The sequence below is a fragment of the Hyperolius riggenbachi genome, chromosome 6 (assembly GCF_040937935.1).
Source record: "Hyperolius riggenbachi isolate aHypRig1 chromosome 6, aHypRig1.pri, whole genome shotgun sequence".
In the NCBI taxonomy this organism is placed as follows: domain Eukaryota; kingdom Metazoa; phylum Chordata; class Amphibia; order Anura; family Hyperoliidae; genus Hyperolius; species Hyperolius riggenbachi.
The window spans coordinates 34969495-34992673 of NC_090651.1; the positions used below are offsets into that span (position 1 = coordinate 34969495).

Here is a 23179-nt window from a genome sequence, read left to right on the forward strand (position 1 = left end):
AATACAGTGACAAAAGGGTGAGCGAGCCTTGCCCTTGCAAGCTTGGCATTGTCAAGTATTTGTGGTGAGGCGGCTGCTCAGACAACAAACTTGTACTAAACACAGCAAAAACGGTGGAACTGATAGTGGACTTCAGAAGGAACGCCCCACCACCTAGCCCGGTTATCATTGACGGTACCGAAGTCACCAGGGTACATAGCGCACGGTTCCTAGGCACCACCATCACGGAAACCTTGAGATGGGACGATAATACCTCTACAACTCAAAAGAAGGCCCAGCAGAGACTTCTTCCTGAGGCAACTGAGGAAGTTTGGAATGCCCAGGGAGCTACTGACCAGTTTTTATACGGCGACCATTGAATCTGTCCTTTGCTCCTCCATCATTGTCTGGTACTTGGGGGGGGGGGGTCATCAATGTGGCTGAGAAGGTCATTGGGTCGCCCCTGCCACCCTTGGACCTTCTCCACACATCCAGAATGAGGTCCAGGGCAAATAGAATCACCCTCGACCCCTCCCACCCTGGCAATCACTTCTTCAGTCCCCTCCGTTCGGGACGCCGCTATAGGTCCATCTACACCAAAACCACCAGGCGTAGGAACACATTCTTCCCGCAAGCGATCACTTTCCTTAACCCAGACCCTCTCCCCAATGTCTTCTCCTAAGCCCCTTCAGCACCTCGGGGCACTAGAGTACGTACGCGCGCCCATAGGCTGACATGTTCATCTTTGCATAATATGGTGACAACCGCTCTACAGTATGTGTCATTTGCTCTGTTGCAATGTTTCTTTATAAATTGTACTATGTGTAGTGTTACTTGCTGTGTTTGTCACTTGCCAACATGCCTTGTGTCCACAAATAATTCCGGGTGCGGCGCCTGTCGCACTTGGTGAATAAAGTCATTCTAAGTTCTGAGTAATAACCTCCAGGCCCCTCTTTGCTGTTTTCCATTGCTGGATTTCCAAACTTGTGACCATTGTCTTTTGTCTTCCCCCTCCTCCTCAGTTTGAAGATTTGAACACGGTGGCCGAGTGCCTCTTCTCACTGCTGAATGGTGATGATATGTTTGCCACGTTTGCCCAGATTCAGCAGAAGAGCACCCTCGTGTGGCTGTTCAGCAGACTGTACCTCTATTCCTTCATCAGTCTCTTCATCTACATGATTCTCAGCCTGTTCATCGCACTCATAACCGACTCCTATGAAACCATAAAGGTGAGCTTGTGGATTAGCCAAGTTATATCCGTGTCTAAAGTTACTATTTTATTACAGCTTTTCTTTTTTTTCTTGGCAGATAATATACTTTTGAAGCAGATACATAGCTAAGGAGCTTTGGGCCCCCCAAGCACAATATACATAACAATCGGGGCCGGATTTATAACTCGGAGGCCTGTAAGCACAGGCGTTCTAGCACCCTAAGCTCCGCCCCTGAACACAGGCCACACCCAGAAGTAAAAATATTCATAACTTTAATCCCTACCTACTGTCCTTAGAATCTTAAACTCTAATCACTGTCTCATGTCATCCTTAGTGACATGAGATAAGAATTAAAGTATAAGTGCCTGAGGTCAGTGATATGAGGCAGAGGTTAGACTGTAAGCTCCTGAGGTCAGTGATCTGAGGAGTGGGGCTGCCCCTCCCACATAAGGCACCTGTAGGCACGTGCCTATAGTGCCTTATAGTAATTACAGCCCTGATAACATTTGATACGGCGCACCAAAACCTGCCAAGGACATCCGCAGTGTCAGAGGTGCCAGAAGGGGGCGGGGAACAGTTTAATGATTGCTAGTATTCGAAGCATTTATTACCAGCACAGGAGCATTAAAGAATGAATACTGTGGTTGAGGGAGGGACCCTTGGGGCCCCTTTGACCTAAGGGCCCTGGTACGGTTGCAACCTCTGCACCCACTATTGCTACGCCACTGTTTCGAAGTATTAAAAACTGTATTGCTGCTATTTAAAACACTGTGTCATGGACTGCCTTTAAAGTAAGGCTAGGGTAAATTAAAAATATAGCCACTTACCGTCCTCCTTGAGACCACCGCCCCTGCCCGGGTCCCCCTGAAAGATCGCAACCTCGCCCCTTTTTCGTGGATGATCAGGTGTGAATAACTTACCTGACAAGCTCTTGTCGGGTAGGTTCTGGTCAACTGTGGTCTCCAGGAAGATTTAGGAAGCTCAATAAGCAAGAATGAGGCACTCCAATGGCTTTTAAACTTGAGTTTATCAAATCTTAGCAATACACTACATGTTTCAGGGTGACCCCCTCATCAGGTGTACATGCATTAAATGCCACACAGTGAATACAATTGTATGGGTACCACACCCAAACATGTACAGCCTCCCTCTGGTCAGCTGACCACTGACCTCATCTAAACAGTCCAAAGTGCATTTATCCCTATCAGGGTGTTCTTCAAAGGCACTGCACACAATGTCTACCTCATAGATAACACTGTGCGCTGGCTACTTAGGCCTGATCAGGCTCAAAGTTACAGGAGCTCAGAGGCACTTCTTTGTTTGTTTGAAGATTTAGGAAGCCTCTGGAGGATCCTGAGACTTCCCTCTTAGGAAAGTTTTTTTATTTTTACCACTTCCTGGTTTGAGTACAGTATATCTACGCCCCTTGAGACTTCATCTTGGCATCTGGCAGGGCCGGATTTACCATAAGGCACTGTAGGCATGTGCCTACAGGCGCCCGGTGATGGAAAGGCGCCTGACTCCCTTCCCTGAGTGCCTCCCTCCCTCCTTCCCTATGCCAGGTCCAGAGCAGAGTGTAAATATGGTTACTCACCCTGCTCTCTGCATTCCACTGACCAGATCTCCCTTCAGCCAGGGGTACCTCGAACTACCTTATACTTGGGGCACCTTTAAATAATTAGTATTAAGTAGCCAGAAGTACCCTCAATAATAAGGGGCACCTGGGATGGGTTAGGGAGAAGTGACAGCTGGTGTCATGGAACAGCCATGAGAAACGCAGGCGAATCGGGAAGATTCGTGCAGTAGATTTTCTGATTGCTTCCTGATTAGACTGCACAGTCACTACAGCTGTCTTTTAAAAGAAGGAATGTCATTCTGACTGCTGGTTTTCCTAACACCAAATGGCAGGGCCATTCAGGCACTTTCTCAGAGGAAGTGCCCAGGCACCCAGCTGTGTTCAGGGCCCTGCTAAATCAACTTTTCGCACCTCAGGTGTGACAGAAACTCATCAAGTGGATCCTACTGTAGCCAAGCTGGCACCATTCTCAGCATGAATTGTAATGTGAGCCCTGAGCTTAGGAGTTCAAAGGACCAACTTGAAACTCCTGCTGAACTGTTAGTTATAAGATAAATCATAAACTGCTATATTTGTCATATTTCCTGTTTTGCAAGGCTGCCAGGCCATCCAAACTCGGACCTTGCCTTGCGCTGATATTGAGGTTTCAGAACATTCTGAGTTATGGGTTGTCAGGCAGTTCGAAAGTGACCCGGTGATACCACCGGGGTCCTACCCGTCTTGTTTGGTATCATTGTGCTGGATAAATGCAGACTGACCTGAAAATGCTATTAAATCTGCCCTGACCTGTACGGTTCTGTGAGATAGTCTATATACAGTTAGATATGATTTTTGGTTCCCAGTAAAGGGGGAGGGCTCATCTCATGTTCTAGGGGGGTGTATGGTTCCCGCCCTCACTCCCTCCTACTTTGTCAGGGGTATAAAAATGGCAGAGGACCCAAAATTAATGTCCTCAACTTTGAAACATCATCCTGATTATATCCTTGCCAGCTTGAGGACATGCTGGCATCTGGCTTGTTTGGACTTGACACTGAGTCCTCCACTCTGAAACCAAGGACTTAGCATTTCTTTTCCCAGAAAGGATATATTTCACCTGACCTTAAGAATACGCATTTTCTTCCATTTTTACTTTCATACTGGCTACTAATGTCTCTATAATTGTTGATTTCAAAGATTTTCTGTATATATTATTTATATTGCATTTATAATAAAGACTTTATAAAAAGTCATTTTATTTGTTCAGCTACACCTGCTATTCAGCCGCACAAACTGAACTCTAGCTTCTGAAGAGTCACAACTATTGTTGATAGCTAGATAAAATAGTGTGTTTAACCATTTTATTTGCAGGTATTAGTCAATATAGTTAGGACTCCTACCCTTCTGTAGGAGTGGTGGCAGTTATACCCTGAAATAGTGTGTCATTTGTATTACCGTAACTCACAAGCTCCCTTCTAGTCGGTCTGCTGCCAAATTCCCAGCGGTTTCTGAGCACAGATTGCGACCACAGATTGCATGGTCTATGTGCGGAAACCGATTGGAAGGCATTGTGCGGTCCGGCCACTAGGGGGCTTGTGACAGCTGGGACAGGCAGCACACTTGCAGTGCAGTTCGGTGGGGGTTTGTAGGTTCATGGAGGGTGATATCTAAAATGCCAGGACATCTGTGCCTATAGCCTCCTGTGATGTAAATCCAGGCCTGGCCTAGGCCGTGATCAGCGCCGCGGGCGCACCCTCCCATGTGCGTTCTCATCACATGCCATTGGTACACTGATCAGTGAATGGGAACTTGCGTTCCCAAAGTCTATCAAAGTGCCTTAATGGCAACAGCGAGATGCCAGCGGTCATTTCTGCAAATTAAAGTAAAAAACACATACTTTTACAGTACACCGGAAATCTGCCGACAATCTGGTTGCATTTTGTGGGGAAATCTGCTGACAATCTAGTTGCTTATTGTGGTAGTGAAAAAGTTAAATTACACTTGCACACATTTAAATAAAGAAAATCCCACTTTAGCCCTTTAACCCCTCCCCCATAGTTACCAAAATAAAACACAAAAAATGACAGCATTTGAAAAAAAAAATAAAATACATAAATAGTTCTCTTAGCATACATTAAAAAAGTGCCTATGTGGGTATATTTCTGTTATTTTTGCAAATAAAGGCTTGTAATTAGTGATATAGTATAAAGAAACATGAAATAGAAAAACACACCTTTATTTCCAAATAAAATAGTCACCATAATAATAATAATAAGAATAATAATAATTGCAGTATTTGTATAGCGCCTTTCTCCTGTCGGACTCAAAGCGCTTGCGAGGCAGCCACTAGAGCGCACTCAGTAGGCAGTAGCAGTGTTAGGGAGACTTGCCCAAGAAACTCCTTACTGAACAGGCAGAGCCGAGATTTGAACCTAGGCCTCCTGTGTCAGAGGCAGAGCCCTTAACCATTACACTATCCAGCCACTGCCATACATTGTACTAGGGACATATTTTAAACAGGACAAGTGGGCAAATAAAATGTGTGGGTTTTATCTACAGTCGCATGTTTATATTGAACTATTATTGCTGAGAACTGAGAAGAAATGTGTTTTTTTTTTTTTGTTTTTTTTTTCTTTATTATTCCCGTTAAAACGCAAATTATTCTTAGCAAAAAGTTTCACCCATAGAAAGCCCATTTTGTGGCAAAAACACAATGTATCATTTAGGTGTGATAAGTAGTGCTGACAATCTGGTTGCATTTTGTGGGGAAATCTGCCGACAATCTGGTTGCATATTGTGGGGAAATCTGCCGACAATCTAGTTGCATTTTGTGGGGAAATCTGCCGACAATCTGTCGGCAGATTTCCCCACAAAATGTTTGGGTGGGAGGTCCGTGGGGTTGGAAGGTCGTGGGGGGGCATACTTTTTTTTTTTTTTTTTTTGCTATGGGGCCCAGTAATTTCTAGCTATGCCCCTGCAGAGGAGGGGACAGCAGCCGTGGCAGATAGGTGTAAGCAGGCGAAGGGACTGCTGCAGTGCCAGAGAGGTGTAAGCAGGGAGGGGACAGCCACCGTGTCAGATAGGTGTAAGCAGGGAGGGGACAGCCGCAGTGTCAGAGAGGTGTAAGCAGGGGAGGGGACAGCTGCAGTGTCAGAGAGGTGTAAGCAGGGGAGGGGAAAGCTGCAGTGTCAGAAAGGTGTAAGCAGGGAGGGGACAGCCGCAGTGTCAGAGAGGTGTAAGCAGGTGAGGGGACAGCTGCAGTGTCAGAGAGGTATAAGCAGGGGAGGGGACTGCTGCAGTGTCAGAGAGGTATACACAGGGAGGGGACAGCTGCAGTATTAGAGAGGTGTAAGCAGGGGAGGGGACAGCTGCAGTGTCAGAGGTATAAGCAGGGAGGGAACAGATGCAGTGCCAGAGAGGTGTAAACAGGTGAGGGGACTGCTGCAGTGTCAGAGAGGTTTAAGCAGGGGAGGGGACAGCCGCAGTGTCAGAGAGGTATAAGCAGGGAGAGGACAGCTGCAGTGCCAGAGAGGTATAAGCAGGTGAGGGGACAGATGCAGTGTCAGAGAGGTGTAAGCAGGGAGGGGACAGCCGCAGTGTCAGAGAGGTGTAAGCAGGGGAGGGGACTGCTGCAGTGTCAGAGAGGTGTAAGCAGGGAGGGGACAGCTGCAGTGCCAGAGAGGTATTAGCAGGGAGGGGACAGCTGCAGTGTCAGAGAGGTATAAGCAGGTGAGGGGACAGATGCAGTGTCAGAGAGGTATAAGCAGGGGAGGGGACTGCTGCAGTGTCAGAGAGGTATAAGCAGGTGAGGGGACAGCCGCAGTGTCAGAGAGGTGTAAGCAGGGGAGGGGACAGCTGCAGTGCCAGAGAGGTATTAGCAGGGAGGGGACAGCTGCAGTGTCAGAGAGGTGTAAGTTGGACATGTAAAGTGGATCATTACCTGCACAGCATCAATAAAGAGCTAAAACAGTGATTGCAGGAGGACCCCTAGTGGGCTTCTCCAGTCGATGGGCCCCTGTGCAGTGGCACTATTTGAAAGTGCTGAGTTAGTTTGAACAGGGCAAAGCTCATCTATCACATCCAATTCAAAAGGAGAGAAAAAAAGAGGGGGGGGGGGGGGATTCTGCTAAGCTGACTAAACATTCTTGTAATAGATGTAGAAACACCTGCTGCCCATTTAAGTGTGACAGTCTAGATTGAAGCGATGAAATGAATCCTAAACCTGACATGTAACAATAAAAATGAAAGCTGATCTGGGACATTGAGCAGGACTGAAGGGCGATAATACTCTAGGCTGGGAATTCAGGTATTACAGGGAGCTGGTGTTAGAGTGACTGGAGCTTGTGATTTATACCGGGCCACCATTACAGACAGCGACCCGTGTTATTGCCGGTGACAGTTTCTGTAGAAATAACAGCACTTTCCATATCAATAAGTTATTAAAGGGCAACGGTTGCAAAAGAAAAAGAATAAAATATATGCTTAACCCCTTGAGCCCAGAGGTCTATACCTCCTCTATGGACCAGGCCATTTTTTACAATTCAGCACTCTTCAACTTTTATTGCTCGGTCAACTTACAACTTGCCACCCAAATTAATTTTACCTCCTTTTCTTCTCACAAATAGAGCTTTCATTTGGTCCTACTTGATTGCTGCTGCTATTTTTCATTTAAAAAGAAAAAAAACAAAAAAACAACCTAACTTTAATAAAAAAAAAAATACAGGTAAGTTAATTGACTTCCCCCTTAAAGAGAACCCGAGGTGGGTTTGAAGAATATTATCTGCATACAGAGGCTGGATCTGCCTATACAGCCCAGCCTCTGTTGCTATCCCAAACCCCCCTAAGGTCCCCCTGCACTCTGCAATCCTTCAAAAATCACAGCCACGCTGCTGACAAACAGCTTGTCAGAGCTGGCTGTGTTTATCTCTATAGTGTCAGTCTGCTGCTCTCCCCGCCTCCTGCAGAACTCCGGTCCCCGCCTGCATCCCTTCCCTCCCTGCTGATTGGAGGGAAGGGACGGGGGCAGGGACCGGAGCTATGCAGGAGGCGGGGGATCAGCTGAGACTGACACTACAGATGTAAACACAGCCTCACAGCACGGCTGTGATTTATGAGGGATTGCAGAGTGCAGGGGGACCTTAGTGGGGTTTGGGATAGCAACAGAGGCTGGGCTGTATAGGCAGATCCAGCCTCTGTATGCAGATAACATTCTTTAAACACACCTCGGGTTCTCTTTAATTGTCCCTAGATTACCATACATACACTACATGATATAGACATATGGCTATGGCAGGGATTAGATTGTGAGCCCCACTGAGGGACAGTTAGTGATAACAAGACAATATACTCTGTACAGCGCTGCATAATATGTCAGCGCTATATAAATACTGAATGCTCATTTAAAAAACAAAACAAAAACAGCCTGCCAGCTCTGATCGCGGGCTGACAGGCTGATGGCTGGGGCCCGCTGTGTTTACTGACGGGAGCTCATGCGAGCTCTCATCAAATCTCGTTCCTTGCAAGATGACGCACATATGTGTCATGGGGGAACGAGAGACCCGCTGTCTCGCCGCAATCCTGCGTTTGATGGTCGAGAAGTGATAAAATATGTACATTTCTCCCATAGTAAAATACACTACAAATTTGTTCCAGTCTTGCTGCTGTTTACAGTAGATAGTGAAAATCTGTCAGAACTCACAGGTTTTGGACTAGTCCATTTCCTCATAGGGAATTCTCAGTGAGTTCTCTATTTCCAAAAGCACTTATGGATCTGCAGTTGCTCATTCTTATCTGGCAGAATATTGTGTAAACAAGTAGGGAAGCTTGCTGTCATCTTTCTATAGATCTTTTCCAGGAACTACTTTTTAATACTGAGAATTCCCCCATGAGGAGATGCACTGGTCCAAAATCGGTCACATCAGTCAATTATTTACTACTTAGTGTGATTGACAGGAACATAGGAAAAAAGTAATTTAAGCGCATTTCACTCTGGGAGAAGGGTACGATAGTGTGTGTTTTTAAATTTGACTCCATAGTGGTCCTTTAACCACTTTGCATCCAGACCTTGTTTCGCCCTTATGGACTAGAGCAGTTTTGACATTTTAGCTATGTCCCGATTTAATCAGCAATAACTTTATCCCTACTTATGACACCTAAATGAAATCTATATATCGTTTTTTTTCAGGACTAACGAGGCTTTCATCCTATCGCATTTTTTTTCTCTTGAACACTTTTGTCTTCTATGTATTTACCGTAAATGGGAAACAGAGGAGATTGAAAACACATTAGCTTTACCAATTTCGGTTTAAAAATAAAAAGCACTACCGTAAATAAAAAAAAACCCACAAATTTTGTTTTGCTATTTCTACCGTTTACCATAAAACTTAAATTATGTTCCTGTCGCAATTTATGGTGAGGAAATTTTGATTCTGAAATAATGCTGCAGAGTGTATTTTTCACTATGAACTGAGAAAATAAAAGTAATTTTTAATGTTAATAGTCAATCTTATTGGTTCAGGGAACATATATTCCCTTTCACCAATTAGTGCTGCAGCTGATAGTGCCCGAGGTTTTGCACAGGAGCAAGCCCAATCCTGCACAGCACTGCTTCTGCTACACAACATATATCTACATCCTTGTGGCTTAGATGAAGTCACAGAGGAAGTAGATATATTGTAGTGGTGGAAAAGTGGTTAAATTAGTTTAGTGACAATTCACTATATTTATGAAGAGGCGATTACTTTGATCACCAGTTCATAGATTGCCTAGTAGTCACTTTGATAGCAGAGTGCAACATAAGCTACGATAGAGAAACTTCTAGGTTCATACACCCTGCTTACCAGCTTGCCTCAGATCACCACTTTGAGGGTAGGCACACACTAGGCAGAATCGCATATGCGTTTTCCATAGCACATAGTGGAAAATACATGCGATTCTACCCTAAAGCAAACCTGAAGTGAAAAAAAAACTTGATATAATGAATTGTATGTGTAGTACTGAAGAAGAGTCTCATATTACACACACCTACACCTACACCTACCTATACCTACACACACCTACACCTACACACACCTACACCTACACACACCTACACCTACACACACCTACACCTACACACACCTACACCTACACACACCTACACCTACACACACCTACACCTACACACACCTACACCTACACACACCTACACCTACACACACCTACACCTACACACACCTACACCTACACACACCTACACCTACACACACCTACACCTACACACACCTACACCTACACACACCTACACCTACACCTACACGATCACACCTACACGATCACACCTACACGATCACACCTACACGATCACACCTACACGATCACACCTACACCTACACACACCTACACCTACACACACCTACACCTACACACACCTACACCTACACACACCTACACCTACACACACCTACACCTACACACACCTACACCTACACACACCTACACCTACACACACCTACACCTACACACACCTACACCTACACACACTCACACACACCTACACCTACACACACTCACACACACCTACACCTACACACACTCACACACACCTACACCTACACACACTCACACACACCTACACCTACACACACTCACACACACCTACACACACTCACACACACCTACACACACTCACACACACCTACACACACTCACACACACCTACACCTACACACACTCACACACACCTACACCTACACACACTCACACACACCTACACACACTCACACCTACACCTACACCTACACTCACACCTACACCTACACCTACACACACTCACACCTACACCTACACCTACACACACTCACACCTACACCTACACCTACACACACTCACACCTACACCTACACTCACACCTACACCTACACACACTCACACCTACACCTACACCTACACTTACACCTACACACACTCACACCTACACCTACACTTACACCTACACCTACACACACTCACACCTACACCTACACCTACACACACACCTACACCTACACCTACACTCACACCTACACCTACACCTACACACACACCTACACCTACACACACACCTACACCTACACACCTACACACACACCTACACACACACCTACACACACTCACACACCTACACACACTCACACACCTACACACACTCACACACCTACACACACTCACACACCTACACACACACACACACCTACACACACACCTACACACACACTTACACACACACACACACTTACACACCTACACACACACCTACACACACACTTACACACACACACACACTTACACACACACACACACACACACACACACACACACACACACACTTACACACACACACACACACACACCTACACACACTCACACACTTACACACACACACACATTACTGAGGTAAGTTTGCTTTAAAGATGCCCACTAATCATACAATCTTGATTGCACAATCTTACCACTTCTATGAAATATGAGGGCTACTTAAAGTGAATGTTTACCTATTTAAAAATAAAAAACTCAGATACTCACCTAAGGAGAGGGAAGGCTCGGTCCTAATGAGCCTTCCCTCTCCTCTCCCGGTGCCCGGTCCCGCGCAGGATCCCCCGTGACAGTATTCGACCAGTTTGGTCAAATACTGCCACTTCCGCAGCCAAAGGGAGCTTTCGGAAGCCTTCGGGAGCACTCGGGCTCCCGAAGACGGGCCGCTCCATACTACGCATGCGCCCTCTATGACGCACTCGCGCGTGCGTAGTATGGAGCGCCCGTCTTCGGAAGCCCGAGTGCTCCCGAAGACCTCCGAAATCCCTGCGGCGGCGGACGCGAACGGGGGAGCCAGCGCAGCACCGAGGGCACCGGGAGAGGAGAGGGAAGGCTCATTAGGACCGAGCCTTCCCTCTCATTAGGTGAGTATCTGACTTTTTGGTTTTTAAATAGGTAACCACTGGCTTTAAAGTATTCATCCAAAGTATATTCACTCAGCTTAGCCTTTTACTACATTGATTTAGTAAGAGTGTACAATCAAGATTGTGTCATTGATGGACACCTGAAGATGAAGTGGTGTGTGGCTGCACTGTGGGGCTATTGACCGCATGCCGCTACGGTTTCTAACAGTGAATGCAGCTGTGGATTACCAAGGGTTAACTACAAACCAAATATGATAGCCCTCTTATAAATTTTTTTAAAAAAAGGAGGCAATCAAATTTTAAATAGTGGATAATAAAGAAAAAGTGTATTTGCTTTTTTCGTCTCTAAATGGGCCTATACTGGGCTTGCTCTTTCTCCCAGCAGTGCTTCACTTTGGCCAGCAGGGGCAGCAGACACGTTCCTAGGTCTGCAGCTGTGTTTTTGTTGGACAGCCTTGAGACTCAGAAATGCTTTTTACAAGATTTCATAAACTATCTTGAACAAGTCTTATTGTTTGCTGATTGTTTGCCTGGTCTTGTGTTTTCTCAGAACTACCAGCAGAAGGGATTCCCGGCTACAGATCTGCATGAGTTTCTGCACAGCGGGGACATGTTGTTTGAATCCCAGAATCCTGAGAAACAGCGACAGCGCACTTTACCTCTAATCTGCTGCTGCCAAAGGTGAGTTCTCTCCATCCAATCGCTGCTACATGATCCAAGCCCAGCTAAACCAGAGACGAACCAAGGGCAACTTGCATTGATCAGTGTAAACCAGCTTTTCGCAACTTTTATTGGAGTTGAAGTACCCCTAAAAGTCAGGTCTTGGAACTGAAATCTACTGCATAAAATAGTGCCATTTTTATGAGTGTTGCCTTCTCCCTACTGTTGTACACCTTTTGGCTAACAATAGTACCATAGTCCTATTACATATGCAGCAATCACTACCCAAATATGAAATGCAGCAATCGCCTCCACGTATGAAATGCTGCAATCACCTCCATATATAAAAAAATGCAACAATTTCTCCATGTATGAAGTGCAATAATCATCCCACATAAGTCCTGCAACAATTACACCACAGTAGAGCAATCTCCTCACATAACACAGAACATTTATATTGCGCTTTTCTCCTGGGGGACTCAAAGCACCAGAGCTGCAGCCACTAGGACGCGCTCTATAGGCAGTAGCAGTGTTAGGGAGAATTGCCCAAGGTCTCCTACTGAATAGGTGCTGGCTTACTGAACAGGCAGAGCCAAGATTCGAACCTAGGTCTCATGTGTCAGAGGCAGAGCCCTTAACCTATCCAGCCACTAGATAAGAACGCCATGTACGAACGGCAACAATTACCTCACATTGCAGCAAGAGCCCCTCGCTGATTTGGATTGGCCCATTCCCCAGCTGCATACATTTTAATGCAAGCCGGAAAAACAGGCAACTCATCGACCATCTATAATTAACTTTTCCACATGATATATTCCTTTTTACACAGCACAGAATGCAGCAGTATCTTGTAATTAGACTGTGAATTTATTTATTTTTATATAATTCAAAAAATGTCATTGACTTTTTTTCTTTTTCAGAACACAAGATGAAAATGAGTTCATCCTTATAAACTGACACAAGTTTTGTAGCGTGTTTTACCCTGTTGGAACTATTTATTATGGCACAGAGGGAACACTACAAAGGACCAGCTGAGAACGGTCCAGGGTGCTTTATTATATTTTGTGGATAATCAAGCGCAATCTATTTCCAGAGAAGACCAGCTGAGTCATTCAGTATTTGGACACCCTGCTTAAACTTGATCAAGGGCTGTAGCATGAAGACCAAAGTGCTGTACTCATCTGTCCAATCAAAATCCATCTTACACTGTCCGAACTTCAGTAAGGTGATTTCTGATTGGTGGCATTGCTCCAGTTCCCTCCAAGGACTTGCACTACATAATTATTAAGCCGGTTTGGTGGGTTACATTTTAGGAACTGCTGAGGACCTTCTCAAAATGTCACAATTGGTGATGATCAATAAGATGCAAATAATTTTGAGATGATGCAAATTTTGTATGCAAGTTTATGTAGCCTGAAATTGAACCAATCGAGTTTTACCTCAGCAGGATTTGATTGTTTTTTTTTTTTTTTTTATCTGCATAAATTTGAATACAAAATTTGCAAAATTCTGCATCATCTCAAAATTATTTGCATCACATTGACCATACCTAGTCACAATGTTAAGAAACAAAGTATTTATCTTCACAAATTCAACTTTTGTTTTTTCTTATTTATCATAGCACCTTATTTAAAATCATCAGCCACATGGGAGACAAGAGGTAGCAATTACTAACCACCTGCCGGGCAAACTAGATTCCTGGTTTTGTTTCTTTGGCTCGAGTACTATGGCCCTTATTCAGTCAACTTTTCCATTGTGTTTTTCTCAAGAGATGTTTTCACATTTTGTCAGTCAAATATCTCATCTCCACAGGAAGCAAAAGAAAATTCTCAAAAGAAGTTGTGTAGAATGTTTGATATTTGGCTTGCATTTTTTCGTACTTTGTACATTTTGTTTGCTGCTTTAACTTGGGAGAAAACCGTAATGAATTGGGGCTGTTTGGTCTCTGAGTTGATGCGCATACTGGCACAGGGAGAGATTAAAGGGACTCAGAGCACCTCTCATGGGTATGCCTTTAAAGAGACTCAGGCGAGTACCGCAAAGTACTTAAAGATGCATACCTTTCTGTAGCTTGTGCTCCCCTCTTTCATTTGATGCCTGAATCGCCGTTCTACACAAAATAGTTTTAGTTCGGATTCAATTTAAAAATCGCGGCTGCCATCTTGGCTATGTTATAACTTCCGGTTCACCCCTGTCTTCTCTGTTAGAGAAGTGCATCACTGAATGAAGCAGGAAGAGGAAGTGACACGCATGGCCATTGGCTCCTCCAGAGGGGTCATAGCACGACTTTGTTGGAAGTCATCAGGCTTAAAGGCATACCCATGAGAGGTGCTCTGAGTCCGTTTTTTATAAAGCCAGAGGAACAGTCTAGCAGTCTATGATGGCATCCTCTGTGGTTTCTCTCATGACAGGTGGGCTTTACAGGGGTTGGTGCACTGAAACTGGGGATGGTGGGTCCAGCAGGATGAACTACCACTAGCTTCTTAGCTCTAGTCCTTAGCTCCACCTACAATTATTCTACCATGCTCCGCCCACCACCCAGGTACTTTTACTGGACGGTTTTGCATCCAGAAACCTTTCTTGGTTTACTGCTGTGTAGTAAAGATGGATCTATTGTGAATAATTGTATACATTGTTTCCCTGGAACAATTTCCAGACAAAAAAGTGAGACAGGCGGACCTCCAAAACAACGAGATTGTTTTTTTTTTTTTTTTTTGTGATATTTTATGTTGGCTTAAAGCCCCAGCTTGGACACAGTAGTTTGTGCATTTGATCAGAACCCCCCAAAAAACATTAAAAAATTATATTCTCCTCAGCGACTGATTACTACTACTACTACTACTGCCTGCTCACAACCAAACAGCCTAAAACATGCCTTCTGTAGTCACATGGGCTCAGTTTCAGCTGAGGCCACGCCTCTTCACATTCCCTCCTGGTTTTAGACTGCCTAGGAGAGGAGGGAGTGACCCAGGCAGCTGGAGAATGGTGTGGAGCAAAGGAGCAGTTTTCTGTTGGTACAGCAGGTTTCTTTCATTCATTTGCAAAACTGCAAGTCGTATTTGCAAAACTTATACGCATACAAAGCAATGTTCTAATAAATGCACATAAAAAATGGCCAAACTTCGCTTTAAAAATAAACAAAAAATGCGCACAAACAAAACCTGTAAAAATATATCATGGTAAATAAGGCAAATAAAACAAATGCTTAAAGGGATACTGTAGGGGGGTCGGGGGAAAATGAGTTGAACTTACCCGGGGCTTCTAATGGTCCCCCGCAGACATCCTGTGCCCGCGCAGCCGCTCACCGATGCTCCGGACCCGCCTCCGGTTCACTTCTGGAATTTCAGACTTTAAAGTCTGAAAACCACTGCGCCTGCGTTGCAGTGTCCTCGCTCCAGCTGATGTCACCAGGAGCGTACTGCGCAGACTCAGTATGGTCTGTGCCTGCGCAGTGCGCTCCTGGTGACATCAGGGAAAGCGAGGACACGGCAACGCAGGCGCAGTGGTTTTCAGACTTTAGAATCAGGAAATTCCAGAAGTGAACCGGAGGCGGGGCCGGAGCATCGGTGAGTGGCTCTGTGGGCACAGGATGTCTGCGGGGGACCATTAGAAGCCCCGGGTAAGTTCAACTCATTTTCCCCCGACCCCCCTACAGTATCCCTTTAAAGCCAGTTCACATTACTTGGCATCTTCCTCTAAACCTGCTCTAAACATGCTTCCTCTAAACCATTTACTTGCGGTGCAGAGAAAATTTGTGTGCTCAAATGAAGGTCTAAAAGTGAGTACACACATCCAATCATTAACCATTTTTACCCCCTCTGTAGTATGACAGCCTACAGAACTTGAATAATTATATAGATTGTGTAGATAAGCTTACATCATGAAAGTGGTGAAATTGGCCAATGAAAAATGAAGGTGTATACCGTGCATTACGTGCCGACATTCTACTACATCACTGATCTGTATGATCTCTCAGGTCTTTCTCTTGCACTGTATTCAGTCAGGGCTCTTTCCTCCGGTGTCTGGTGCACTGTGTTAATATGCTGTAGAGATTCGATGCTCAGATCATGGTCTTGCTTTCCTGTGGGCTCTCTCACACATGTGCGCTGTGCTACAACACACGTGTACAGTGCATACAACGGAAGTCGCACAATTGGATGTCGTGGTGCAGCGCTGAAACAAAAATGACCCAATCCACTCAGCATCTCTCCATTTTAAAAACCTATTGCAAACTTAAAGAGAGTTTGAAGCCTTAAAAATTACTTATTTTTATTATTTCTGAATGCTCTTTAGCCTTAAGAGAAAAGATAATTCGCCACATCGCTGCTACCATTAGAGGTCTTTATCCTCCCCGAAATCTCTGTGGCAAAATCATCCGGTACTTCCTGGAGGAGGCAGAGCTTTGGGCTGTAGCTCTGCCTCTAGTCCATTCAATCACTGCTGATCGCTGCCTCTCCCTGCCCCTCTCAGTCTTCTTTCACTGAGAGGGGCAGGGAAAGGGCAGAGATCGGCGGTGATTGAGTGGACTAGAGGCGGAGCTACAGCGCAAATCTCTGCCTCCCCCGGGCAGCAAAATCTGCGACTTTTGGAAGTCATCGAATTTTGCCCCAGGATTTGGGGGGGAATAATGACCTCGTACGGCCGCGGGGGTGCAGCGAAACATGTTTGCTCTTAAGGCTGAAGAGCGTTCTGAAATAAAAAATGTAAGGCTTCAGACTCTCTTTAAAGGACCCCAGAAGTGAGAGAGATATAGAGGCCAAGTTTTATGTCCGTTTTAAACAATGCAGATTGCCTGGCTGTCCCACTGATCCTCCTACTCTAATACTTTAAGCCATAGACCAAGAACAAGCGTGCAGATCAGGTGATTCTGACTGGATTAGCTGCATGCTTGTTTCAGGTGTGCGATTCAGACACTCCTGTAGCCAAATAGACCAGCAGAGCTGTCAGGCAACTGGTATTGTTTTAAAGGATATAAATATGGCGGCCTCCATCTTCCTCTGGCTTCAGTTGTCCATTGATAAAGAGGCACAGCAATGTAAAACGTACTACAATGTGTAGTTCACTGTACACTTTAAAAATCCTAAATGAATGCATTGCATCCATGTGTAGGGGCTCTAATGGTGATAACGTTCACATTTATGTTCAGGTGGATTCGGGCCCGAATGGTGGCGTTTCTTGTACAGATGTCCTGAAATGCCAAATGTATTTTTTTTTTTATTGCGTCTGGCTAAATATTTGCATAATAATTGCAGAAATACTTGGAGCTGAACTCAGAACTTCCTCTGAGCTCTAAAAGATAAGCAACAGCATAATAACCTTTACAGAAAAACCTTTCCTTATCTCAGCCTGTAGAACTCCTACTGAGATTCTGCAGTGTGTTTACTTCCTGGTATCCTGGGAGCACAGAAAGGGTTAAACCCCTGTAGTTACATATTGGCTTAAAGAGACACTGAAGCGAAAACAATTATATGATGAATTGGTTGTATAGTATGGATAATTACTAGATTAGTAGAAAAAATATTATTTTTTTTTGTTTGTTTTGTTATATAGTATTTTTTTTTTTTTTATAACATTGCATCATTCTCTAAAATTTGCTGTTTACACGCTACTCAGCATTCTAAATGATTTCACAGAGCAGGCCAGTGAACTATTTATACTTATTGACCTGTCCTCTGGAGCGAAAAAGAAAATAAATTTACAGACACTTGAGATAACCAGCTTCTGAAGACAGAGCTCTCTGAGACTTTGAATGTCTTGGAGCTCAATGGCTCTTTTGCATAGATTACAACTGGAGTTTAACTCTTCCTGTACTGGAAACAATATTAGACTTATGTCTCTGCTACTCATGTTTTATTTCTTAGTTGTACAAATCATTATATCCTATATTTTTTTTTTTTGCTTCAGTGTCTCTTTAAAATTAAGCAGACAGCTGACAGCTCAAATTGCACTAGCGCATTACTTGCTGAGAAGGGAAAATTAGACAGGCTTTTCTCTATAAATACACACAGTGTGGATTTCTATGTGTTCTCCTAGTCTCCAGTGCAAGAGTTCAGGTCCGCTTTAATATGTGCATAGTCAATAGTCACGTAATTAGTTTGCACATAACTAGTGGGCAGTGAGACAAAATTACATAAATAGCTTTTCAGAACGTCTATACAGGAAACTGCCTGCTTTGGGTGTGAATCTACCCAAAGATTAATTTAAAAATTAACACTATTCAGTAAAGGTTAGAAAACTGGGACTGGATGGAGAAGCAATGAAGGTTATCCGTTGCAACCAATCAAATGTCAGCCTCTATCCTGACCGGGCAATAGAAGCATGGACTCTGGTTGCTATAGGCAACTCCATCCCCCCATCCCTCAAGTTCACCTCTGCACTATCGCCTCTCACCACAGGGGGCATAAATACCTCAGTGTATAACTCCTCACCGTTCAGAGAAAAATCTTTTTTTATTTTTTATGAAAAGCTGAATAATTTATAAAAAGTGCTTTATTTTCATAAAATGTTAAATGTACTTACCTGGAAAAAGTCATTAAATAAAATGAAGGTTTTTCATGATCAATCTGGTCCGTGTTTCATTCCTAAAATGATGGTGTGAGGTGTGAGACCTACGGAAGCTGCCATATTTATTACCTTTTAAACGATACCAGTTGCCTGGCAGGCTTGCTGATATATTTGCCTGCAGTAGGGTCTGAATCACACACCTGAAACAAGCATACAGCTAATGTTGTCAGATTTGTCATAGACATCTGATCTGCTGCATGCTTGTTCAGGGTTTATGGCTTAAAGTATTAGAGGCAGAGGATCAGCAGGACAGCCAGGCAATGTGCATTATTTCAAAAGGAAATAAACATGTCAGCCTCTCTATCCCTCTCACCTCGGATTCCCTTTAATGCTTGTTGGATTGATGTGGGTCTGTAAAATGTATAAGCTAAAGGCTCATGATACACCAGCAGTTCTGGCGTACGAGAGATATCGGCGCGGGAGACTTGGGCGCAGGATACAGCCGGTATATGGCTGATCCTGCTGCTGCACAAGTCCCGGCCGTGTTAAATACTATTCCCCCTCCAGGTCCACGTGGATAGTGGGGGAAATTATTTAATTCCCCGGGGGAATTAAATAATTATTGTGTTATAAAAGTAACTTCAGCTCCGTCTTCTGACGGCGCCGAAGTTACGTCCTCTGCGCTGCTATAGCTGTAATTCCTATTATGGCCTATGGTGGCGCCGGCTGCACCCAAGTCTCCAGCACTGGATTCACCATGTTCGTGGTTCTGGATGTGCGGCCTGGCCTAATTGGTCATAAAGAGCTATAATTGCCTCCATAAGCGAATTGGAGGAAGCTTACGGAGGCAGGGAGGGAAAGGACACAGGTGGAGAGCCGCGCCATACAGGAGGTGGGGGATCAGTGGGTGAATGACAGGCAGGGGTGAGTAACAGGCTAGTGACAACCTGCGTGACGCTAGCCTGGCGCTTATTTTTTATTTTTTTTATAGGGGACAGCAGAGCTGGGGGGGGGGGGGTGGAGGTGGGAGGAAACAGAGACAGGCCATTGTATACAGAATGTGCCTCTGTGTCCGGGTTCTCTTTAACCACTTGATGACCCACCCTTTACCCCCCCTTAAGGACCAGCGTGGTTATTAGTGATCTGTGCTGGGTGGGCTCTACAGCCCCCAGCACCGATCAGGGTGCAGGCAGAGAGATCAGATTGCCCCCCTTTTTTCCCCCCATGGGGATGATGTGCAGGGGGGGTCTGATCTCTGCTGCCTGCGTGTGGCTGGCGGGGGGGGGGGGCACCTCAAAGCCCCCCTCCGCGGCGAAATTCCCCCCTCCCTCTCCTACCTGTCCCCTACCCGGTGATCCGGGCTGCACAGGACGCTATCCGTCCTGTGCAGCCAGTGACAGGACGTCCCCTGTCACATGGCGGCGATCCCCGGCCGCTGATTGGCCGGGGATCGCCGATCTGTACAAATGTAAACAAAGCGGATTATTTCCGCTTGTGTTTACATTTAGCCTGCGAGCCGCCATCGGCGGCCCGCAGGCTATTCACGGAGCCCCCCGCCGTGATTTGACAGGAAGCAGCCGCTCGCGCGAGCGGCTGCTTCCTGATTAATCAGCCTGCAGCTGGCGACGCAGTACTGCGTCGCTGGTCCTGCAGCTGCCACTTTGCCGACGCACGGTATAAGCGTGCGGTCGGCAAGTGGTTAAAGGGGCACTTAAGCCACAAAAAAAAAAGTTTTACTCACCTGGGGCTTCTACCCGCCCCCTGCAGCAGTCCTGTGCCCTCGCAGCCACTCACTAATCCTCAGACTGCAATTTAGCGCATAGATATGCGGCAACGCATATTTTTGTACGCGTTGCGGCCCGAAATAGTGTTAATTGCAGTCGGGAATGCGGAAGAAGCTACTCGTGGCCAGTCCTGACGGGCCTGTTGGCAAAAACGAAACTAGCTGTCAGCGGGGGACCAGAGGCATAGTGAGTGGCTGCGAGGGCTCAGGACTGCTGCAGGGGGTAGAAGGTGAGTAAAACTTTTTTTTTTTTTTTTTTTCCTGGCTTAAGGGTCCCTTTAACACTTGGTACCTTGCTGCAAATGGGAATGTCACTATTAGTACACACATTACTCAGTGTGCTCAGTGTTGCCCATGACTATTGAATAAGTCGACCCCTATACTTTTATGAAGTGAATAAGACCTAAATTTTTAGACTTGTACTCGAGTATGTACACTATATCTCGATTTAGGGACGATTTAATAAAATTTTCAGATGCTGACCCTGCCAGGTCGGCATCTACTGCGCCTGTGCAGAACACTCCAGACAACGTGAGAGTGATTGACAGCGGCGCTCGCGCAGGCGTAGTAGATGCCGACCTGGCGGGGTCAGCATCTGAAACAGACGGGATCCTGGGACACTGGAGCTGCAGTGAGTGACACAGCGGCTGTCAGGCGCTGGAGGGATCCCCAGGTAAGTTGCTTTCATTTTTTTTTCTACCTCGTATGCTTCCTTTAATTCATTTAGAATGGCTAGAAAATGGTGTCTTCCCAGCTAGTGAATATTTAATGATCCTCCTTGTTAGGCTCACATCTATAACCACTTTTCCCTGGGGAGGGAGGACTGTGGCAATATAGAGGCCTCCAGTGCTGCTGGCTAAGGCTCTGTTCTAGCTAGAGGGGAGAACGGACATTTTTTTTGTCCATTCTCCTCTCATTGCTATGTGTGCGGCACCTATGTTATATCTGCGGGATCCGTTGCCATAAGTGGGCCGCACTTCTGTTCAGTCCGCGATAATCCCGGGCCAGGCTGATGCATTCCCCATATAGCCTATGGGGGGAGCTCATCTGCCCCCGGGATACAGCCAGATCACTGCGGACCCTCGGAGGGGACATTATACTGTCTGATCCCGCTGGCCTCATGATCTGGAAGCAAGTGGGAATGGAGCCTCATTCTCTCACTCCTGAAAGCAGTATTATAATATCTCACTCTGATTAACCTCGTTAGCGGTAATCCCGCGTCGGGCTCGGGACGGAAATTTGCAGCTCTGAGCGGTAATCTCGAGCCTGGGTGAGTTATATGCAGGAGCTGCTGCAAATCGCTCTGTAGTACTTTTTTTTTTCCCCCTTGTTTTTAGGGTCTAAAAGCTTGTGAAAAAATTGCACGGCTTTTAGACCCGAAATCTGGAAATAACCGTAACGCACCTGCAGGGTCGTAACTAGAAGTCCCCGGGCCCATCCTGCAAGAATTTGGGTGCCCCACCCCCCCACTCAGGGCTGTTTTTTTTTGGGGGGGGGGGGGCGGAGGGGTCACAGCATGAGGGGAAAGCTTTGCACATTGGCGTGGAGGGGTGACAGCATGAGGAGAGGGCTTTGCACATTGGCGCAGTGCTGGGCCGAAATTACGCATGAGCGTAATTACGCATCGTAATTCAATGTAAATTTACACGTAAGCGCTACGCGTAAATTACGGTCTTACGCGTAATTATTTACGCGTAAGCAGTAGAGTGGTATCGTAATTACACTGTCTACCGTAATTGCTAGGTATGCGTAATTTTACGAACACTTACGCGTAATTTTACGCGTAATTACTAACGTAAAAACTCCCCTTTTCTAAGAATAGCCAATCAGTCAACATCCTAAGCAACCAATAGTATCTTCTCCCGCCCTTCAGTATAAGCGTACGTTTTGACGCATACGAATGATATGTACGCAATAACTGTCACATTGATGGCTATTGCGTACATATTGTCCGTATGCGTAAAAAAAATACGCATTAATGGGTATTACAGCACTACGCGTAACATCGTAGTGTAAGCGCCTACATTATGGTATCCTTACGCGTAACTGCGTAAGTTTACGTGTAATTACAGTGATGTACCGTAGATAATTTCCTACGCCGTAACCGTAATTGCGTAATAGCGTAAAATTACGCGTAATGATCCGTAAGCGTAGATTTTTCCATTACGACCAGCACTGCATTGGCGGCAAGGGGGGGCAGTCCCCCCCCCCCCCCCACCTCTGGCTCTCCCCTCTGCGCGCTCCCCTCCTGCAGCAATCATCAGTGGCAGCAGCGGCGGCGGCGGCGGCAGACACATACCTCCATTCACCACCGGAGGTTCCGATCTGTGAAGGGCTTCACAATACTTCCTGTTTAAACAGGAAGTAATGTGAAGCCCTTACAGATTGGAACCTCCGGTGGTGAATGGAGGTATGTATAGCTGCTGCCACTGCTGATAGATGCAGGAGAGGAGCATGCAGAGGGGAGAGCCCGAGGTGAGTGGGGAGGACTGTCCCCCCTTGCCACCAATGTGCAAAGCCCTCTCCTCATGCTGCGACCCCTCCTGCCCCCCCCCCCCAAAACGACCCTGAACGC

At 45.8% G+C, this 23179-nt stretch overlaps 1 protein-coding gene across 5 annotated transcripts in view; it reads left to right on the plus strand.

Annotated features, from left to right (window-relative positions):
• Nucleotides 1-13698, plus strand: part of MCOLN2 (mucolipin TRP cation channel 2) — a 76978-nt gene extending 63280 nt beyond the window's left edge. For all 5 annotated transcript variants that reach the window (XM_068242446.1, XM_068242450.1, XM_068242447.1 and 2 more), the window contains exons 12-14: nucleotides 1002-1208; nucleotides 12208-12338; nucleotides 13238-13698. In XM_068242446.1, coding sequence (XP_068098547.1) covers nucleotides 1002-1208; nucleotides 12208-12338; nucleotides 13238-13274 — 375 coding nt within the window. In that variant the 3' untranslated portion in view covers nucleotides 13275-13698. The remainder of the gene's footprint in view (nucleotides 1-1001; nucleotides 1209-12207; nucleotides 12339-13237) is intronic.
• Nucleotides 13699-23179: the final 9481 nt, after the last annotated feature.